The sequence below is a fragment of the Staurois parvus genome, unplaced genomic scaffold (assembly GCF_062004578.1).
Source record: "Staurois parvus isolate SC_StPar_1 unplaced genomic scaffold, SC_StPar_1.0 ptg000677l, whole genome shotgun sequence".
Taxonomy (NCBI): Eukaryota; Metazoa; Chordata; class Amphibia; order Anura; family Ranidae; genus Staurois; species Staurois parvus.
The window spans coordinates 275417-296876 of record NW_028318473.1 but is presented as its reverse complement, the minus strand read 5'-3'; the positions used below and the strand labels follow the sequence as shown (position 1 = coordinate 296876).

Here is a 21460-nt window from a genome sequence, read left to right as displayed (position 1 = left end):
CAGTCTTTGAGCATGTCGGTCTCTGCCAAAGTGCACGGCAGCGCCGACGTGTGGAGCTGTAACTACGGTCAGGGACAGTACATGTCATTTACGGCCCACTGGGTGAACGTGGTGCCGGCGCAGCCGCACCAGCAACTTGGACAGGTCACGCCGCTTTTGCCTCCACGTTTGCACGTCCTTGGTCCAGCAAAGATGTCCGCCTCTACCACCTCTTCTTCCTCCGTGTCCTCAGCCGCCACCCCCGTGCCAAGTCCCATTACCCGACCGGCATATCACATGTGCAGGGCGCAACGGTGTCACGCTGTGCTGCACCTGGTATGCCTTGGCGAACGTAGTCACACAGGGGAGGAACTTCTGAGTGTAATGAACAGAGAAATCGACAGATGGCTGTCTCCGCGCAAACTGAAAATCGGAACCATGTTGACCGACAACGGAAAGAACATGGTGTCTGCTCTGTGTCAAGGAAGGTTGTGCCATGCGCCATGCATGGCTCACGTGTTCAATCTGGTTGTCAAGCGGTTCCTAAAATCCACCATCCCACTGCAAGACATCCTTAAAATGTCACGTAAACTTTGCATGCATTTCAGCCATTCCTACACCGCAAAGCACACCCTCCTTGAGCTGCAGCGGCAGAACGGAATTCCACAGCATCGCCTGATCTGCGACGTTGCAACAAGGTGGAATTCAACCCTACATATGTTAGACCGCCTTTACAAACAGCGAAAGGCCATCACCGATTTCCTGATGTTACAAGCGGATAAAGGTACTCCCCTGTGTAACTTAGATGTCAGCCATTGGCAGCTCATGCGTGACACCTGCCGCTTGCTCAGGCCCTTTGAGGAGGCCACGCTATTCGTGAGTCGGCAGGACTATGGGATGAACGACGTCATTCCTCTGTTGCACGTCCTGGAACAAATGCTCTTAACAATGGCTGGTCAGGGTGCGGTAGACGTGGCGCACAGATCTCAACGCCACATGACCCCTGTGGGGGCAGGACAGGAAGAAGAGGAGGAGGTAGAGGAGGACATTGGTGCTCAGGAATTATTGAGTGAAATGGGTGGTTTTTCCACTCAGCGGACAGGAGTGGAGGAGCAGGAGCATCTGGTAGAGGAGGAGGAGGAGGAGACAGAGGACCCAGACGCACCGTGGCAGTATGCTGTGGAGATGGAGGCAGGGAGTCCCTCGCATTCCTTGGCACAAATGGCCCATAGCATGCTCGGTTGCTTGCGTAGCGACAGCCGAATAACCATCAGACAGAGGGATGACTTTTGGCTGTCCACCTTGTTGGACCCTCGCTACCGTTCAAAAATGGTGGCCTTTTTCACACCTGCTGAGAGGGAGGCCAAAATAACGTACTATAAAAACCACCTATGTAGTCAGCTGGTCTCTGCCTGTCTGCGCCAACGTCCATCCTCAGACACTGTGGGCCCTGTGCGCTCGCGTTCCGCTGCCATGGCAGCAGGGGAGAGGTGGGGTGGTAGGAGCAGTGGCAGCTCCACCAGCAGCGGCTGCCTCAGTCTGCAGTCGATGATGAGTAGCTTTCTTCACCAGCGCAGTGAGGAAACTACTAACCAGCCGCAGCAGCATCAGGTGGACCTGGAGCAGGACCTCAAACAACAGGCTTGGGCCTACTTGGACAGCACCCTGCCAACCGAGGTAGACAATCCCCTTGACTACTGGGCAACGAAACTTGACCTTTGGCCCCAACTAGCTGAATTTGCCCTTAAAAGGCTGTCATGCCCGGCCAGTAGCGTGGCATCGGAGCGCGTGTTTAGTGCGGCAGGAGGTATTGTAACTCCGGAGGACACGACTGTCCACCCAAAGTGTGGAGAGACTCACGTTTGTGAAAATGAATCAGGCGTGGATTAGTCTGGATTTCAAACCACCAGTTCCTGACACAACTGACTAAATACGCCATGAATCATGCCCCAAACATGTTATTTTTAACATAGGCCTCTGTATGGCCTTCAATTTAAGCTGCTTACGCTTCGCCACTCTGCCATGGGCCCCTGTACCGCCTCCTCTTGCTGCTGCCAGGTCCAGAGTGTGTCATGGGTCCCTGTACGGCCTCCCATCGCTGCTGTCTCCATCGCCACACTCTGCCATGTGCCACTTTCAGGTCTCCTCACACTGCTGGTGGGTTCCATTTTGTCATAGGGTGCTGGCAGATTACGGGCCTCCCATTGCTGCTGCCAGGCCCGTAATCTGCCATGGGCCCCCGTACCGACTCCTCATGCTGCTGCCAGGCCCGTAATCTGTCATGGGCCCCTGTACCGCCTCCTCATGCTGCTGCCAGGTCCAGAGTGTGTCATGGGTCCCTGTACGGCCTCCCATTGCTGCTGTCTCCATCGCCACACACTGCCATGTGCCACTTTCAGGTCTCCTCACACTGCTGGTGGGTTCCATTTTGTCATAGGGTGCTGGCAGATTACGGGCCTCCCATTGCTGCTGCCAGGCCCGTAATCTGTCATGGGCCCCTGTACCGCCTCCTCTTGCTGCTGCCAGGTCCAGAGTGTGTCATGGGTCCCTGTACGGCCTCTCATTGCTGCTGTCTCCATTGCCACACTCTGCCATGTGCCACTTTCAGGTCTCCTCACACTGCTGGTGGGTTCCATTTTTTCATAGGGTGCTGTATGGCCTCCCATTGCTGCTGCCTCCACCGCCACACTGTGGCTCCACACTCTGGTTTTGGCCCCGTGACTGCCCAAATGAGTGAAGCGTGCGGTGATCCTAAGATCGACGGCACTCATCTGCATGTCATACTGACTGACAGTATTATTTCTCTTCCCCAGCAGACTCCAAGGGCATTTAAATTAAAGGTACAGTGTTCTGCACTAATATAAAGGCTCTCTGAAGCCTAGAAACACCCTTTTTATAAGTTAAATTCGCAGCGAATATATTCGACTCGAATCGAATTTATTCCACGAATTCGCCGAATCAGCCGAATCGAATTTTTGAATAATTCGCTCATCTCTAGTGTTGACCCCCGTAATGGATGGTCAAATAGAATTTAGATGATCAAACAACATTTGGATTCCCAACTGCAAGCTCTCATATGGTGAGTCTCCAGGCTCCCCTTCTCTCAATAGTGGCCCTCAGAAGAACTCTGAATGAAAAAAGGATATCCATAAAATACTGTATGCTCTAAATTTAGTATTTATTAGGAACCATGGTTTAAAAAAATAAATAAAAAACTCACATTGTAGGGTGCCCGTACCCCAGCTCCAGTCTGTACAGCCAATGTGGAGACAGCATGTCTAAGGATCGCCAGCGTGCGTTCCAAGCCTAGTGTTAGGGCCCAGAAGTAACGGTATCACGCTTTTACGTATGTTTCACCTGGCGGCGTCTTCAGGAAGGGACGTGCCGCCATTTATGGGCTATGTTTATAGGATCTCAGATGTTTTGATTGGGCGGCTACACCAAAATGGCAGCCACCCGATGTGCCAATCATACATATGCTAAAATTTTATGTGGGCCTAGAGAGGCCCAGAAAGTCAGGCAGCCACCTTTGCACAATCTTGCATTAACTCACTTCATAACCATACAAAGGTCAAAGCCTCAACCTCAGAAGGCAGTACAGGTTTGGACTACTGGGAGTGGTGCCTAGGCCCAGGAAGTTGCAGAGCTTAAAAAGGATAAATTCACCTTTTATAAAAATACATAAAAATAATAAAATGCACATTTTGCATTTACTTATTTTTATTTGGAGCCTGTAAAGCAGTGCACCCAGGAGTAGCAGATCGCGGGTGCCATGCTGGACTCCTGGTACTTGTAGCTTCCCATTCACAGACTCTGAATGAATGAATGATGTGGCTTTTTGATTGAATGAATGATGTGGCTTTTTAAAAAAACAAAAAACAAACAGTGACAGCAAGCTGGGGTCGACGATCCCTCTCTTGCTGTCACTAGAGCCCTTGGAGTGGGCAGCGGCTGCAGGAGTGGGAACATATTACATGTTCCACCCTAAGAACGGGTGAAACATGTTTTTAAAGATGAACTTATCCTTTAAAGCACATTAAAATCCCCAAAATAAAAATGTATAAGTTTCTGACTAAACTTCCACTTTGAGGATTGGGAAGGTGAAATAGAAGTCCTGATTGATCATTTCAGGCTGAACCCTTTTGTACAACATTAAAAATAAGTGCCTATACTGTTTAAAATCCAGCAATACATAGTCACTCCCTGCTCTGCACTTACTCAGTTGCCATCTATTTTTCAGCACTGCCAAAAAAAAGTAGAGGCTGATCTGCTGACAGCCTGAAGATTTACTGCTACTCAGGGGCTGTGGGTTTCAGAAACAGGAGCAATGATGGAGACAATTTACAGCACACACCAATTTTGGAAGCATAATTATCAATGTGGAATGTATGTATCCTTTGCTACAGAACATTATTTTTTATCAAGTTGTTATGGGTAAAGTTCCGGTGGTCGCTGCATTAGTTTTTTGTTGTTTTTTTTTTTTAATTTAGCCCCCCCCCCCCTCTTTATTTTCACCTTGTGGCTCAGCCAGTAAAACACCTCGTCTCCACTCTGGATGTATGATCAATTGTACAGCAGCATCTCTGTCAGGACGGCGAGTTAGATGTACTTGATTACCAAATTAAAGTCAAAATCCAGTTAATATAGGTGGGTTAGTGGTGCAGCAGCAGGGGCGGACTGACCATTTGGAAACTCGGGCACTGCTCGAGGGCCCAGGGTCAGTAGGGGGCCCCATGAGATGCCCCTGGAACCTTTTTCATAGGCTTTGAGTTTGGGCAAGGACACAGGGGCCCCATGATCCCCTATTGCCCAGGGGCCCAATGAGTTGTCAGTCCGCCCCTGAGCAGCAGTAATGACACAGAGGCCCGGGATGCAAAATAAACAATGTATTGAGGAACAGTTACACGTACGGCTTAGCATTAGAATAAACGTTTCACAGTAGTCCACACTGGATATCTACAACATGTGATATGGAAATAATAAAATGACATGCAATGTTTCTGAATCTACAAAATTGTGGGGAACCATCTCTGAATGCGAGATCTAGTTAAAGTGGAACTCCACTCTCCCAATCATGGACTAGATTTCATTCTTATGCTTCTAACTTTGGTATATAAAAAGGTATATTCGCTAGTTTGGAACTTTTTTTTTCTTAAGTTTCTTCCTGGTTTCTAGGCCTAGGCAAATGAGGTCATATATCCCAGGAGTCTTCAGGAGGGGTTCTCTCAGCTAAGCACACCCTCCTACCTAAGCTAAGGGCAGATGCATTCCAGGAAGTAAATGCTACATGAATCACCTGCCCTTACTAAAGATGGCTGAGCCTGGAAATGCTGGCAGCGCATTTTTCAAATGAAGTTCTCAACAAAATAAAGTATGGATGGGTTGTTTTGTGTTGAATACTAAAAAATAATTTATTAGGTGGTTTTTTCTTGGTGGTGGTCAGATGCTGTGTAGTTCCACTTTAATTTCTGTTCCTAATTTTGAGAATTATCATAAGAACAGTAAAGAGAGAACTGTTATCTGGAGCTTGTGGTATTACCAAGTGCCTCATATGTCTAGAAAACCCACAGAACTTTATTTGAATTCTAACTTTTGTACTGAAAGTGCTTTTGTACCAATACTTGCATGTTCAATATAAAAAATAAAAAAAAAAAAAAAAAAAGAAGAAAAAAATTGCCTAGTGTCCATACAGGGAAAAAAAGAAAGACAAAAAACCCCCCAAAAAACAAACCTTTTCTGGTGGGTAGGTTCCCTTTCAAATGGGTGGCCTGGTCAGGTCTGCCTGTCTGATCTGAGCAGACCCACCATTCTTCTCTATGGCTACCAGACTACCTCTAATCCAATGAAAATAAACGGGAGGTTGGATCCGTACCCACTTACATCTGACTGCCCATAAAGAAGAAAGGTCTGTGTCCGCTCTCCATAAGTGGTGCAGACATGGACCTGTGGTCCACCTACTTGGTGGGAGGGGAATCAGCGGACAGATCCCCTGCGGAGCAAGGGAATTGCAGGCAAGGTCTGCCCCATGAGAAGGTGTCCTAAGGCTGATGCTTGGATTGCCCATTGTGGGTGCAATACTTTGCAGGCTTCTATACCACATACAGAACAGTAGGGATACACTGAAATATCAGTGGCTGAAATGTATCTCTTGAAAATAGACATTTCGCTGAAAAAAGCTGCAGATATTGGCCGCCAAAAACGCACGATTTAGGGTGTTTTCACAGGTCATGTGACAAAAAAAAAAAAAAAAAAAAAAAAAAAACACATAAAAAACGCAACAGTGTGCCAATGCAGCTTGCATTTTGTTTGTTTTGCATGTGTGACACTTTAGATGCATCTTGCATTTTTTTTCTTTTTTGGCAGGGCCAACTTGTTGCTGGGCAGATTAAAAAAAACCCTCAAAACGCATCAAAAAACGCAACACGTGCATTTCTGATGCTTTTTTTTTTTTTAATACGTTTTCAATGCATTTCAGGCCCGGTTCAGAACAATGCAGTTTGCGTTTTTGCACGCACATTTGACACATTTTTTAAAAATTTTTTTTTGGCCAACTTGTTGCTGGGCAGATTAAAAACTCAAAACGCATCACGTGTGCGTTTGTGTTTTCAATACATTTCAGGCCTTGTTCACACCAATGCAGATTTGCATGAGCATTGTTGATGCATTTTTTTTTAGGCTTTTTAAAAAAAATTTTTGACAACTTGTTGCTGGACAGATTACCTCATTGACATTGAGCGCATGCAAATATGCAGCCTCCCGGCATCTGGGCCTTGACACCGAGTGGTCGCATATTTGCGTGCGATTTGAAAATACGTATGTGCTGATAGCATGCGTCCTGCGCGCTCCCAGCACATATGTCCGTGACTCACGGAAAGGTACCGATCTCCCCTTTCGATCGGGACCTTTTCCGATCACGTGACCGCCGTGACGGTGAACAGCGGTCACAGGACCCTAAAACCCGCCTGCCTCCCGGCTTCTGAAACTCTTAAAAGGGCCAGGAGGCACTGGCGCGAAGTGGTTAAAAAATGCATCAAAAACGCAACACATGCATTATTGCTGCATTTGCAATGCATTTCAGGCCTAGTTCACACCAATGCAATTTGCGTTTTAGGTGTTTTGCACATAAAGCAAAAAGCATCAGACAAGGCACCTCCTTTGAAGTCTATTAACCCCCCTGGCGGTATTCCCGAGTGTAGCTCGGGGTAAAGTTTCAGTACCACAAGCGGTAACCCCGAGCTACACTCGGGAATACACTGCAGTGCTGCTCCGCGATCCCTCGATCACTTACCTTGTCCTGCGCTCCCGCGATGTTCCCCCTACAGTGTCCCCTGTAATGTCCTCCGGCTGATGCCGACATCTGTCTTCTGGGTTCCGTTCCCTGCGACGTCAGGACGTACGGGGGACGGAACCGGCGAGAAATTTGAAAATTACAAAAAGTGACATTCACTAAAATCACATAGTAAAACATTCCTGTATCAACCCATTTCACATACATTTTGTCCCGAGTGTTTTGTCCTGCGCCCTGCCTGCATTTTTACTGTTCTTTCTGTCTAGAAACTGAGAAACGTCCATGGCGTCCAAAAAGCGTCCCTTTAGGTCAAAAGCTGTTTTAGACCAGCTAGAGAACAGCGATAGTAAATCAGAACCACTTGCAGAATTGAGTGATGATTCGTGGTGAAATTCCTCATCAGACACTGAAAACGATTCTGCGACTGAGCTCAGTGATGTGCGAACTTGGCGCTATATTTCAAATTTCAGTGTTTTTGGTTTGATTATATTATTGAATTAAATGTATTATTATATTTTTTATTATTTATTAAATTATAATTTTGTGTTTCAAGTTTTATCATACCCGGGATGTTTACTAGACTCTTGTTCGGACAGATTTCAGTGAGTTATTCCTAAAAATTACAGGCCTACAATAAAAAAAAAAAATACATATTTCCATGCAAAAAAAGGTACCGCTTTGAGCACAGAAATATGGACATAATCAGACCACTAGGGAGGTTAAACAAAAAATGCAACATTTTGCGTTTAAAAAAAGTCCCCGACCCTTTCCAAAAACGCAGCAGCTCAAAAAAATTTAAAGATGTGAACGTGTCCCATAGGAAACAAAGTTAAATGAACTGTAGAGCGTTTCAGCAAAAGCCCTAAAAACGCATTGGTGTGAACCAGGCTTCAATGGGGAGGTGCTTATTTTTTGCTGACCAAATATGCACCAAAAATATGGCAAGCAGTATTGCTAACACCGCAAGTTTAGTGCAACTGACCAGTGTGAAGAAATACAGTACAATGAATTCAAAGGGGTGTATTTTTCTTGAGCTTTTTTTTTTTTTTTTTTTTTTTTACAGTAAAAGTGCTGCAAAAACTGCTCAGTGTGATAGCAGCCTATTGGATGAAAAGGAGGTGCTGAAAATAAATTCATATTTATTTAACCACTTGCCTACCGGGCACTTATACCCCCTTCTTTATCAGGCCAATTTTCAGCTTTCAGCGCTGTGGCACTTTGAATGACAATTGCGCGGTCATGCAAGATTGCACCCATATGAACTTTTTATCATTTTTTTCTCATAAATAGAGCTTACTTTTGGTGGTATTTAAATCGCCGCTGAGTGTTTTACTTTTTGTGCCATAAACAATAAATGCAAAAAAAATTTTTTTCTTCAAAAGTCTTTATTTCTATTATAAAATTTTGCAAACAGGTAATTTTTCTCCTTCACCGATGTGCGTTGAGGAGGCAGCACTGATAGGCGGCACTGCTGGGCATTGACTGGCACAACTGCTGGGCACTGACTGTCGGCACAGGTGGGCAGCACTGCTGGGCACAGGTGGGTGGAACTGGTGGGCACCGAACACGGCACTGATCAGTGCCCTGATGATCGGTGCCGATCCTCGCTCTGACAACTGCCGGTTCTCAGCAGTACTTTCCTCACGGTCTGACAGCGTGAGGAAAGTGCAGCCGAGAACCAGCAATTGCATTTCCCGGTGATCAGCGTGTCACTGGACACAGGCCGCTGTGATTGGCCTTTTACCGCATCACGTGATCAGCTGTGTCCATAGGACACAGATATCATGGAGATCGCTGGGGGCGTGCAGGAGAGCGTGTTCTGGGAGGACATCATATGACACCCTCCCAGAACTGGCCAGCCGCAGTGCAGCCGTCATTCAGCTATCTGCGGTCAGCAACTAGTTAAAAAGTCGAATATATATAAAAAAAAAAATTATTTATATATATATATATATATATATATATATATATATATATATATATATATATATATATATATATATATATATATATATATATATATATATATATATAAAAAATTTTTTTTTTTTTTTGAACTGTCTATTTCGTTTTCAGCCAAACGAAAATTAAATTTTCGGTTTTGATCCAAGAATTTTCATTCCAGTGCACCATTACAGGACATTTTAGATTGTACAGTAGATTTCATACCGTTGCCCTGCATCACATGTACAACTAATGAATAGGGATGAAAATCAATTCTAAATTCAGATTACTGCAGTCTGCAAAGAGAAACACATTCCCCATTCAGGAAAGCAAATTAAACTCTTCAAGCTGTTGTAGTATGCGACTTCCTAGTAGAGAGAATATATGAGGGATAATCTCACCAACTCTGCTTGTCAGGGATCTCCTCGATCCCCGCCGCGATGGTCCCGGCACAGGCGCAGTGCACCGCCCTGTGCAGGGACATGAGCACTAGGTCCGGGCCGGCCGCGGCGTTCGAGTTCGCGCAGTAGAAGCCGCGGCCGCCCGCTGGGCACCAATGGCAGCGCAGGGCGGGATATTTAAATGGCCCTGAGCTGTCATTCAGTGCCTTCTGGTCTTTCCTGCATCCTGTGTATTCTGTGAACCTGTACCCTGTAAGTTATTGACCCGGATTGTACCTGACCTTGCTGTTTTCTCCTATTCTGACCCTTGCTTTGCCGGACCTCTCTCCTGGATGCCCCCTATTAGATTTGACCTGCTGTTGCTGACCTGGCGTGTGACCCGACCATTCTCTGTCCGCTGCCTTGTACCTTACCGTCCTCTCTGTTACCGACCCGGCCCGTCTGACCTTGCTCATCCATCCATCCGCCCATCCCTCGCAGTGGGGTCTTCTGACCTCATATCAGACTCTTTCCCGTGGGAGCCCTTGGCGCATACCACTACCACTGACGGACGTACCCAGTAGCCACGACCTGGTCTCGGGGGGCTCCAAGTCCATCCCCACCATCAGGGGCCCTGGTGAACAAGCACCCTGGGACTTAGACTCCGTGCGCTGGGGACGCCTATTCAGTGGAGTGCTAGTGGTACCACCGGGCGGTCCCTTACAGTACCAGAAGGCCATGACTGAGTCTAGAGGAGGGCCCTCGCCGCTTGAGGAGATCTGCAGGCACCTATCTAATTTGACACAGGCCGTATCGGCCCTGCAGGACAGATGTCTGCAGATTGAGAATCAGTTCCAGACCTGCACTATATCCGTTCCTGCCCCACAGGCCGCGGTCCCTGCACCCCCGGCCGTAGCAGCCCCTGTGCCGGCTTCTAAGGCTTCCGCACCACTCCCGGCGGCCGAACCCCGAGTACCCTTACCAGAACGTTTCCACGGGGACCGCACGCGCTTCAGGTCGTTCCGTGAGTCCTGTCCTCTATTTTGAGTTACAACCACGGACCTTTGTGACTGAATCCGTGAAGGTGGGGTTAGTCATCTCCCTCCTGCAGGGTGAACCCCAAGACTGGACCCACCGACTGCAGGGAAAAAAATGACCCTTACCTTAGTTCGGTTGACAATTTTTTTTAAAGCAATGGCCATCCTATACGATGACCCGCAGCGGGCAGCTTCTGCTGAAGCTACTTTGTACACGCTCCGGCAAGGTCGTCGAGCGGCGGAGGAGTACGCGTCTGAGTTTAGGCGCTATATGAGGGACACACGCTGGAACGAGTTTGCACTCCTGCATCAGTTCCGTATAGGCCTATCAGAAGGCCTGAAAGATGAACTCGCCCGGGTGGAGGTGCCTGAGACTTTAGAGGACTTAATTGCGCTGACCATTAAGATTGACCGTAGACTGCGGGAACGCAGGTTTGAGAGGTCCGGTCAGGGTCATGGAAATCCCTGGGGGTCATTTCAAGGTCCCAGTCAAGCAACTAGGCCAAACATCCAGAGCCGGCCACCTGGAGATATCCCTGAACCCATGCAACTCGGCCTGGCACGGCCTAAAACTATCTCCAGAGGAACACCAGCGCAGACGATCCCAGAACCTGTGCCTCTACGGTGGTGAAGCTGGTCATATGGTACGATCCTGCCCGCAGAAACTGAGTAAGTGCACCTCTTCTTCCTTGTCCATTGGCAATGTTAGTCCATCCCAATACTTATTGGTGCCCCTTTCCTTTCAGCTTCCAGAAAGGACCGTGGAAGTATCGGCCATAGTTGATTCGGGGGCATGCAGCTGCTTCTTGGACATTAATTTTGCTCACCAGCAGGGTATTCCCCTCCAATTGAAACAGAAGGGGTTCAATATTTATTTGGCCGACGGTTCCCGGATAAAATCGGGGGTAGTGAACCAGGAAACCCCCTCCATCGCCACTGTCATTGCCGGCCAGCACCAGGAACTCCTCCGCCTGGATGCTTTAGCTTCACCCCTTTTCTCGGTCATTTTGGGGCTCCCATGGTTACGGGCCCATAACCCCCAAATTGACTGGGAGACCGGAGTAATCTCGTTCCCTTCCCCATACTGTCGGGTATACTGCCGCACTTCGGGCCCGGGGGTCCCCCAAATCCTCCTGTGCTCTGAGGGGGAAGCCGAATTAAAACAAGTAATCCCTGCAGCCTACCATGAGTTTCTGGATGTGTTCAGCAAACGGGGAGCCGATACTCTACCCCCCACCACCCATATGACTGTCCCGTTGACCTGTTACCCGGGTTCAGAAATTCCTTTTGGGCGAATCTTCCCCCTTTTGGAGCTCGAATTGGGGGCCCTGAAGGAATATATCGAGGGCAGCCTCCAGAAGGGGTTCAGCCGCCCTTCCACTTCACCGGCGGGGGCGGGAATTTTCTTTGTTGAAAAGAAGGACAAAACCTTAAGGCCGTGTATCGATTACCGGGAGTTGAACAGGGTCACGATAAAGAACCGTTACCCACTGCCGTTAGTACCGGAGTTATTCCAAAGTTTAAAAGCAGCGGTGGTTTTTACAAAGCTGGATTTGAGGGGAGCGTACAACTTGGTTCGCATAAGGGAGGGGGACGAGTGGAAGACGGCATTCCGCACCCGCTTCGGCCACTTTGAATATTTGGTCATGCCGTTCGGGTTGTGCAATGCTCCGGCCACTTTTCAACACTTTGTGAATGATATATTTTAGGGACTTCCTGGATGTCTTTGTTATCGTCCATTTAGACGACATTTTGATTTTCTCCCCTTCTTTGGGGGAACACAGCATACATGTAGCGAAGGTATTGGGGCGATTGCGGCAGCATGGGTTGTACGCCAAGGCAGAGAAAGGTTGTTTCGAACAATCCAGCATTACTTTCTTGGGCCCGATTATCTCCACCGCGGGGGTCGTGATGGACCCTCAGAAAGTCGCTGCAATACTGGATTGGCCTGAACCCACGGACAGGAAAGGCGTCCAACGATTTATCGGTTTTGCTAATTTTTACCGGAAGTTCATCAAGAACTTCTCGGGTCTGGTCTCCCCCATTACTCAGCTAACCAAGCTGGGAACCCGGTTCAGATGGACACCAGAGGCTCAGGAAGCTTTTGAAGCCTTGAAGAAGCTGTTCACCTCGGCACCCATTTTGGGTCACCCAGACGCCGCCCTGCCCTACATCTTGGAGGTGGATGCATCGGAGAATGCAGTAGGTTCCATCCTCTCCCAGCGGAAAGGCACCAAGGAATTGCTCCATCCTGTAGCGTTCTTCTCACGGAAGTTTACCCCAGTGGAGAAGAATTATGATATCGGTGATCGAGAACTACTGGCGATCAAAACGGCGTTAGAGGAATGGAGGTACCTGCTGGAAGGCGCTGTGCACCCCATCTTAATATTTACTGACCACAAAAACCTGGAATATCTGAGAACCGCCAAGCGTCTACGCCCGCGACAGGCAAGATGGGCACTATTCTTTTCAAGATTCAACTTCCACATTACGTACCGGCCTGGATCAAAGAACACTAAGCCAGATGCATTATTACGTATGTACGAGGACGCCAAGGAGATCCCAGTGCCCGACACCATCCTGTCCTCGGGTAACTTCTTGGCCCTTCAGTTGGACCTTCGTTCCAAGATAATGGAGGCATCCACAACGGTCTCTACCCCAGTCGGAGGGCCCCTCCAGAACAAGGGGGGACTCCTATGGAGGGAAGATCGGATCGTGGTGCCGGAGGAAGCCCGAACGCTGGTCTTGGGGCATTGCCATGACCACCCGATGGCGGGGCACTTTGGCCCAGAAAAGACCCTGGAACTTCTCCGACGCTAGTTCTGGTGGCCGGACATGGCTAAAGATTGTAAGGGCTATGTATGGTCCTGTATCACCTGCCAGAAGAACAAGCCATCAAGAAACAAAGTTTGGGGTCTGCTGCAACCCTTACCGATTCCTGAACGACCTTGGCAAAAGATCTCGTTAGACTTTATAGTCGAGCTTCCGCCATCGCTAGACCACACGGCAATCCTGGTGGTCGTGGACCGCTTGTCCAAGATGGCCCACTTCATCCCGTTGAAGATAACCCCCTCGGCAGCCGAGACTGCGCGAGTCTTCATTCGTGAGGTGGTAAGGCTGCATGGGGTCCCCGAAGACATTGTCTCGGACCGGGGGGTCCAGTTCACGTCAAGATTTTGGAGAGCACTGTGCAAAGCCCTGGACATCAAATTGTCCCTCTCCTCTGCGTTCCACCCTCAAACTAACGGTCAAACCGAAAGGACCAATCAGACCCTGGAGCAATACTTACGATGCTACACTTCGTTTACTCAAGATGACTGGATGCCACTTCTACCCCTAGCGGAATTCGCGTACAACAACGCTCGCCATTCAGCGACGGGACAGTCCCCGTTCTTTGCCAACTATGGTTTTCACCCCGTCTTCCTCCCGGATTTGGTCTCGGAAGGCCCAGTACCAGCAACGCAAGATGTGGTAGCGTTTTTCTCCGCGAACAATAAGAAGCTTCAAGAGGCCATCAGTCGGGCCCGGGAAGACTACAGGAAGGCATTCAACAGGAAACGGAGGGGAGATCTGGTGTTGCGGCCTGGGGAGAAGGTTTGGCTGGCGAAACGTCCAATTTAAAGATGCTTTGCCCGTCGAAGAAATTGAGACCCAAATTTATAGGCCCTTTTTGCATTAAACGGATGGTCAACGAAGTGGCCTACGAACTCATCCTTCCTGACACACTCAAGATCCACCCAGTCTTCCATGTGTCCCTGCTGAAGCCAGTGATCCCAGGTGCCTTCCCTGACCGAGAATCTAGACCCCCGGAAGCCATGACGGTCGAGGGAGAAGAAGAATTTGAGGTAGAAACAATCCTGAAGTGCCGAAGGAGGGGGGGCCAGACCCAATTCCTTATCAAATGGAAGGGCTATGGCCCTGAGGACAATTCTAGGGAGCCAGCCCATAATGTCCATGGTTTTTTCGCGATCACCCGTGGTGGAGAGATCGGGTGGGCATCCGGAGGTTGCCCGTAGGGGGGGGGGGGCAATGTCAGGGATCTCCTCGATCCCCGCCGCGATGGTCCCGGCGCAGGCGCAGTGCACCGCCCTGTGCAGGGACATGGGCACTAGGTCCGGGCCAGCCGCGGCGTTCGAGTTTGCGCATGCGCAGTAGAAGCCGCGGCCGCCCGCTGGGCACCAATGGCAGCGCAGGGCGGGATATTTAAATAGCCCTGAGCTGTCATTCAGTGCCTTTTGGTCTTTCCTGCATCCTGTGTATTCTGCGAACCTGTACCCTGTAAGTTATTGACCCGGATTGTACCTGACCTTGCTGTTTTCTCCTATTCTGACCCTTGCTTTGCTGGACCTCTCTCCTGGATGCCCCCTATTAGATTTGACCTGCTGTTGCTGACCTGGCGTGTGACCCGACCATTCTCTGCCCGCTGCCTTGTACCTTACCGTCCTCTCTGTTACCGACCCGGCCCGTCTGACCTTGCTCATCCATCCATCTGCCCATCCCTCGCAGTGGGGTCTTCTGACCTCCTCATATCAGACTCTTTCCCGTGGGAGCCCTTGGCGCATACCACTACCACTGACGGACGCAACCAGTAGCCACGACCTGGTCTCGGGGGGCTCCAAGTCCATCCCCACCATCAGGGGCCCTGGTGAACAAGCACCCTAGGACTTAGACTCCGTGCGCTGGGGACGCCTATTCAGTAGAGTGCTAGTGGTACCGCAGGGCGGTCCCTTACACGGCTGTTCATGGATATACAAACCTGAAGGGTCATTTTTCCCATTCCCCATTCAGAACACTGAAATGTCAGTTTTACATAGACACAGCCAAGCATATTCCAAAAAAAATAAAAATAAAAATAAAAAAAGGAAGAGGACTTAAACATTCATATAAACCTGTCCAGGTTGGGCCTGCTCCTGAACGCGAGCTCTCCCCCGCGCTCTGCCTCTTCCTCTCCCTCGACCAGTCATCTTTCACCCCTGGGGACAAAAAATAAACAGACACTGAAGAATGTTGGTTGGGAAGCATCAATTGTCATTAAGAAGGTTTTAGGGTTTTTTGCAGAGTGGATAAAAATGGATTTTAAATCGGATTTACTTTTTTTTTTTTACCAAATTTATTCTAATAAAAACACTTTTGGAGTAAAAATCCATCTAAAAATATAGATTTCTATTTAAGATACATTAATAATTTAGTTTATTCAGCATGAAATGGAGCTTTGTGATGTAGCATGACAGTAATCATGAAATAAAAGAATTTGAGTCGTTCTCCAGCTATGTGTGATTAACCTAAAATCGGGTCTGATATCGCCGTTTTACGGACTTGACAGCTTATTGTTCTAAAAAGGAAACCTTCATTTGGTTTGCAAATATTAAAGATTCTAACTACCAGCAAGAATGAGTCGGATTCCTTTCATTTAACCGCCTCCCGCCTGCCATATAAGGAAGTGACGGGCGCAAGGGGGTTCTCTCATTCATATGACGTCCTCCCATTCTAACCGTGCATGCACGGCTCCAGGGGCACGCAGCGCGGCAATCGGTGGTGCGCTGTGTCCCTCAAGCACAGCAGATCACCGATCAACTTAAAGACCGAAGAAGTTGGCTTTGTCATGTGATCAGCTGTGTCCAATCACAGCTGATTGCATGTAAATAAGGAAATGCCGGTTAATCGGCATTTCTCTCCTCACGAGCTGTCACGCTGAGAGGAGAGGAGAGCAGAGCCGGTAATTGCCTTTCCTCAGAGGGGACATGTACACGGATCATCAGGGCACTGATGATCAGTGTAGCCCCATCAGTGCCACCTGTTAGTGTATCAATGCCACATCAATGCCTCATATCAGTGCCTACCAGTGCACATCAATGCCACATATCAGTGCCCATCTAAGCTGCCTTTCAGTGCCACCTATCAATGTCAGTCCCACCTATCAGTGCTGCTTTTCAGTGCCACCAATCAATGCGAGTCCCACCTATCAGTGCCGCTTTCCAGTACCACCAATCAATGCGAGTCCCACCTATCAGTGCTGCTTTTCAGTGCCACCTATTAATGCTGCTTTTCAGTGCCACCTATCAGTGCCACCTCATCAGTGCCCATCACTGCAGCCTCATTAGTGCACATCAGTGAACGAGAAAAATCACTTATTTACAAAATTTTATAACTAAAGAAAAAAAAAACTTTTTTTTTTAAATTTCAGTTTTTGGTTTGTTTACAAAAAAAACCCCAGAAGTGATTAAATACCACCAAAAGAAAGCTCGGTCTCAAAAATGACCGCACAATTGTCAAATTGCAGCAGCACTGAAAGCTGGAAATTGTCCTGGGCAGGAAAGGGGTATAAGTGCCCTGTAGGCAGGTGGTTAAAGAGCACCTGTTATTTTAGATCCATCATGGCAGCACCTGTTAGCGGGCATCCACTCACCTGCTGCCGCCACGTCCCTCACCTTGTTGTGTCACTGCCGCATCACCAGCCGTCCCATTAAAGGGAATGGGACGGTCGGTGAGTCAACAGTGGGTCAGAGGAGGAGCCGCTGCGGGACAGAGATGACAGGTGCTCTTTAAAAATTATGATTTAAATTGAGCCTTTTCAATAGTGATTTAAATCAACTTTAAATAAATCCAATCCACCCTTGTCATGTTTCACGACTGTCATATGCCTTTAAGTGTTCTCTGTATTTTGTCTCTGCTCCTCCCTTTCCTTTGGTTTAGTTAATGCTGTATAGATCGCCCTCCCTCTTTTCCCAGAAATGCATTGCAACTTCTAGCCTCATGTCATGAAGCAGGACACATTATGATCTTTTGACCTATCAGATGTACATTGTTGTATTCTCTCAGTTTATGGAATAAACTCCACAAGATGTCTTCTGTATTGAGTCACTGCCTGTGTTATTCAAGTAAGATTGGAGTTATCGCTATCTCATCACAACTGTACGTTACAAAGATCACACTTTCAATGCTTAGATTGGAGAGACAGAACAACCCTGGTATTTTGAAATAATTATTTGGTGCTCCAGTTGTAGAAATTCGAGGATAACTAAATACAACTGACCCAAAACTATTACATTTCTATAGGCTGGGTGTACACTGTTGTGCTGCGACAGTTGTGAGTGCAAAAATCGCATGTTGGCATGCTACAGTGCCAATGATTGTCACCCCAACACACCACCATGTGTTGTGGTGAGCTTCATCACAAAAAATAGCGCATGTACTATTTGGATGTGTAAGGTGGCCCATTCGAATAAATAGGCTCCTGGAACATAAAATGAGTTAATGTACTGGGAACGCAGTCCTAAACTGAGATTATATACACCGATAAGCCGTTACACTATGACCTCTGACAGGTAAAGTGAATGACATTATGTTGTTACAATGGCATCTGAAAGTGGGTGGGATATATTAGCCAGCAAGTGAACATGTCGTCTCTGAAGTTCATATGTTGAAAGCAGAAAAAAATGGGTCAGAGCAACTCTCAAAACTGCAGCTCTTGTGGGATGTTCCCGGTCTTCAGCGGTCAAGACTAGAGATGAGCGAATTTTTCAAAAATTCGATTCGGCTGATTCGGCGAATTCCAGGAAGAAATTTGATTCGATGCGAATTAATTCGCTACGAAGTTAACTTATAAAAAGGGTTTCTAGGCTTCAGAGAGCCTTTAAATTAGTGCAGAACACTGTACCTTTAATTTAAATGCCCTTGGAGATGAGAAGAAGGAGAAGAAGGAGAAGGATGAGAAGAAGGAGAAGAAGGAGAAGGATGAGAAGAAGGAGAAGAAGGAGAAGGATGAGAAGAAGGAGAAGAAGGAGAAGAAGGAGAAGAAGGAGAAGGATGAGAAGAAGGAGAAGAAGGAGAAGGATGAGAAGAAGGAGAAGAAGGAGAAGGATGAGAAGAAGGAGAAGAAGGAGAAGGATGAGAAGAAGGAGAAGAAGGAGAAGGATGAGAAGAAGGAGAAGAAGGAGAAGGATGAGAAGAAGGAGAAGAAGGAGAAGGATGAGAAGAAGGAGAAGAAGGAGAAGGATGAGAAGAAGGAGAAGAAGGAGAAGAAGGAGAAGAAGGAGAAGAAGGATGAGAAGAAGGAGAAGAAGGAGAAGAAGGATGAGAAGAAGGAGAAGAAGGAGAAGGATGAGGAGAAGGATGAGAAGGAGAAGGATGAGAAGAAGGAGAAGGATGAGAAGAAGGAGAAGGATGAGAAGAAGGAGAAGGATGAGAAGAAGGAGAAGGATGAGAAGAAGGAGAAGGATGAGAAGAAGGAGAAGGATGAGAAGAAGGAGAAGGATGAGAAGAAGGAGAAGGATGAGAAGAAGGAGAAGGATGAGAAGAAGGAGAAGGATGAGAAGAAGGAGAAGGATGAGAAGAAGGAGAAGGATGAGAAGAAGGAGAAGGATGAGAAGAAGGAGAAGGATGAGAAGAAGGATGAGAAGAAGGAGAAGGATGAGAAGAAGGACAGTTCTGTGACAGTTTCTGTCTATTTCTGACAGTTCTGGGACATTCCCTCCATACAGCGGTTGAAACATTGTATCTATATGTTTCCATAAATGGATCCATTTATGGAAACAAATAGATACAATGTTTCAACCGCTGTATGGAGTGAATGTCCCAGAACTGTCAGAAATAGACTATTTATGACAGTTCTGGGACATTCCCTCCATACAACGGTTTCAACCTACTTCTTCATCCTCATCCTCAGAAGAAGAAGAGGATGAAAATAAGAATAATTCCAAGCCGGCAAAAAGTGTATGTGCAGAGTTCCTCTATTCTGCAGATACACTTAGAGGAGCTCTGCAGATACACTTAGAGGAGCTCTGCAGATACACTTAGAGGAGCTCTGCAGATACACTTAGAGGAGCTCTGCAGATACACTTAGAGGAGCTCTGCAGATACACTTAGAGGAGCTCTGCAGATACACTTAGAGGAGCTCTGCAGATACACTTAGAGGAGCTCTGCAGATACACTTAGAGGAGCTCTGCAGATACACTTAGAGGAGCTCTGCAGATACACTTTTTGCCGGCTTGGAATTAATCTTATTTTCATCCTACTTCTTCTTCTTCATCCTCAGAAGAAGAAGAAGAGGATGAGGATGAGGATGAGGAGGAAGAAGAAGAAGAAGTAGGATGAAAATAAGAATAATTCCAAGCCGGCAAAAAGTGTATGTGCAGAGTTCCTCTATTCTGCAGATACACTTAGAGGAGCTCTGCTGATACACTTTTTGCCGGCTTGGAATTATTCTTATTTTCATCCTACTTCTTCTTCTTCATCCTCATCCTCTTCTTCTTCTGAGGATGAGGATGAGGATGAAGAAGAAGTAGGATGAAAATAAGAATTCCAAACCGGCAAAAAGTGTATGTGCAGAGTTCCTCTATTTCTGACAGTTCTCTGACAGCTTCTTCACATGTACAGCGGTTGAAACATCTGTATCCTAAATGGAAACTAATAGATACAAGGTTTCAACCGCTGTACATGTGTTCCTTCTGTCAGAGAACTGTCAGAAATAGCGGAGCTCTCTGCAGGGACACTTTTGCCGGCTGATCGGGAAAAATCCGATTCGCGCACCCGAAGTAGGCAAATATTCGGATTCGCCGCGAATCTAATTTTTCCTGAAATTCGTATCGAATTCCGGTTCGCCTGGTTCGATTCACTCATCTCTAGTCAAGACCTACTAAAACGTGGTCCAAGGAAGGACAGAGTCATAGGTGGCCAAGGCTCATTGATGGGGGAAGAGAAGGCTGGCCTGTGTAGTCTGATCCAATAGAAGAGTCAGTGTAGCTCAAATAGCTGGAAAAGTGAATCCTAGTTCAAATAGAAAAGGTGTCAGAACACAACGCATCGCAGTTTGTTGTGTATGGGGGTGCATATCCACAGACAGGTCAGGGTGCCCATGTTGACCCGTGTCCACAGCCTACAAGTGAGTATGTGAGCATCAGAACTGGACCACAGAGCAATGGAAGAAGGTGGCCTGGTCTGATAAATCACGTTTTCGTCATGTGGATGACCAGATGCATGTGTGTCACTTATCTGGGGAAGAGATGGCACCAAGATGCAGTATGGGAAGGCGGAAAACTGGCAGAGGCCTAAAGGATCTGCTACAGGTGGCTTGGTTCCAGATACCACGACGTACCTTCAGAGGTCTAGTGGAGTCCATGCCTCAACAGGTCCGGTATGTTATGGTGACAAAAGGGGGACCTCCTCAATTAGGTGGGTCAGTGTATTACACACATACATACTCATATTCTTTGTATTACACTATGTTTAAAACATCCACCAGGCCATTCAAGTAGTAGGTCTGAGTCACACCTATCTGCATTTTTTCAGAAACGCACTACAGTCTATTTAACACGGTAAAATGGGATTCGTTCACATGTATATATTTTTCAGCCACTGCATTTTTTTTTTTTTTTTTTTTTTTTTTTAAAACACAGCATGGTGCGTTTTTGGTTCAACAGACTTCAATGGAAAGGTGGCAGAAATGCATGTACTGAGTTTTTAATGTGCTTTGTTTTTTGCGAATAGGAAAGTATTGACATTGATGCAACTTTGGATGGGTGCGACTTTGATGCAACCTTTGTTTTTTGCTAATAAAGTGTGACAATTCTGCTCATGTAGTGTGACTTTGATGTGACTTTACACTCTCTGGCACTCAAGTCGCACCCCTCCAAAGCTGCATGAAAGTTGCATCCATGTTGCTCCAAATTCGCAATAAAGTCATACCCATCCAAAGTCAATACTTTCCTATTGGCAAAAAACACAAAAAAGCATCAAGAACGCGTGTACAAAAACACAAAATGCGTTGAAAAAAGTGATCAATCGCAACACTCTGGAAGTGTGAATCTAGCCTCAAAAAAAAAACAACCCAACAG

General features: G+C 47.2%; 1 protein-coding gene across 1 annotated transcript in view; it reads right to left on the bottom strand.

The window, feature by feature from the left end:
- LOC149447671 (piwi-like protein 1) overlaps nt 1-20745 on the bottom strand; it is a gene marked incomplete at its 3' end in the record, with an annotated part of 53629 nt that extends 32884 nt beyond the window's left edge. The window contains exon 1 of the mRNA XM_089652240.1: nt 20722-20745. Within this exon, the coding sequence (XP_089508366.1) occupies nt 20722-20745 (24 nt within the window). The remainder of the gene's footprint in view (nt 1-20721) is intronic.
- Nucleotides 20746-21460: the final 715 nt, after the last annotated feature.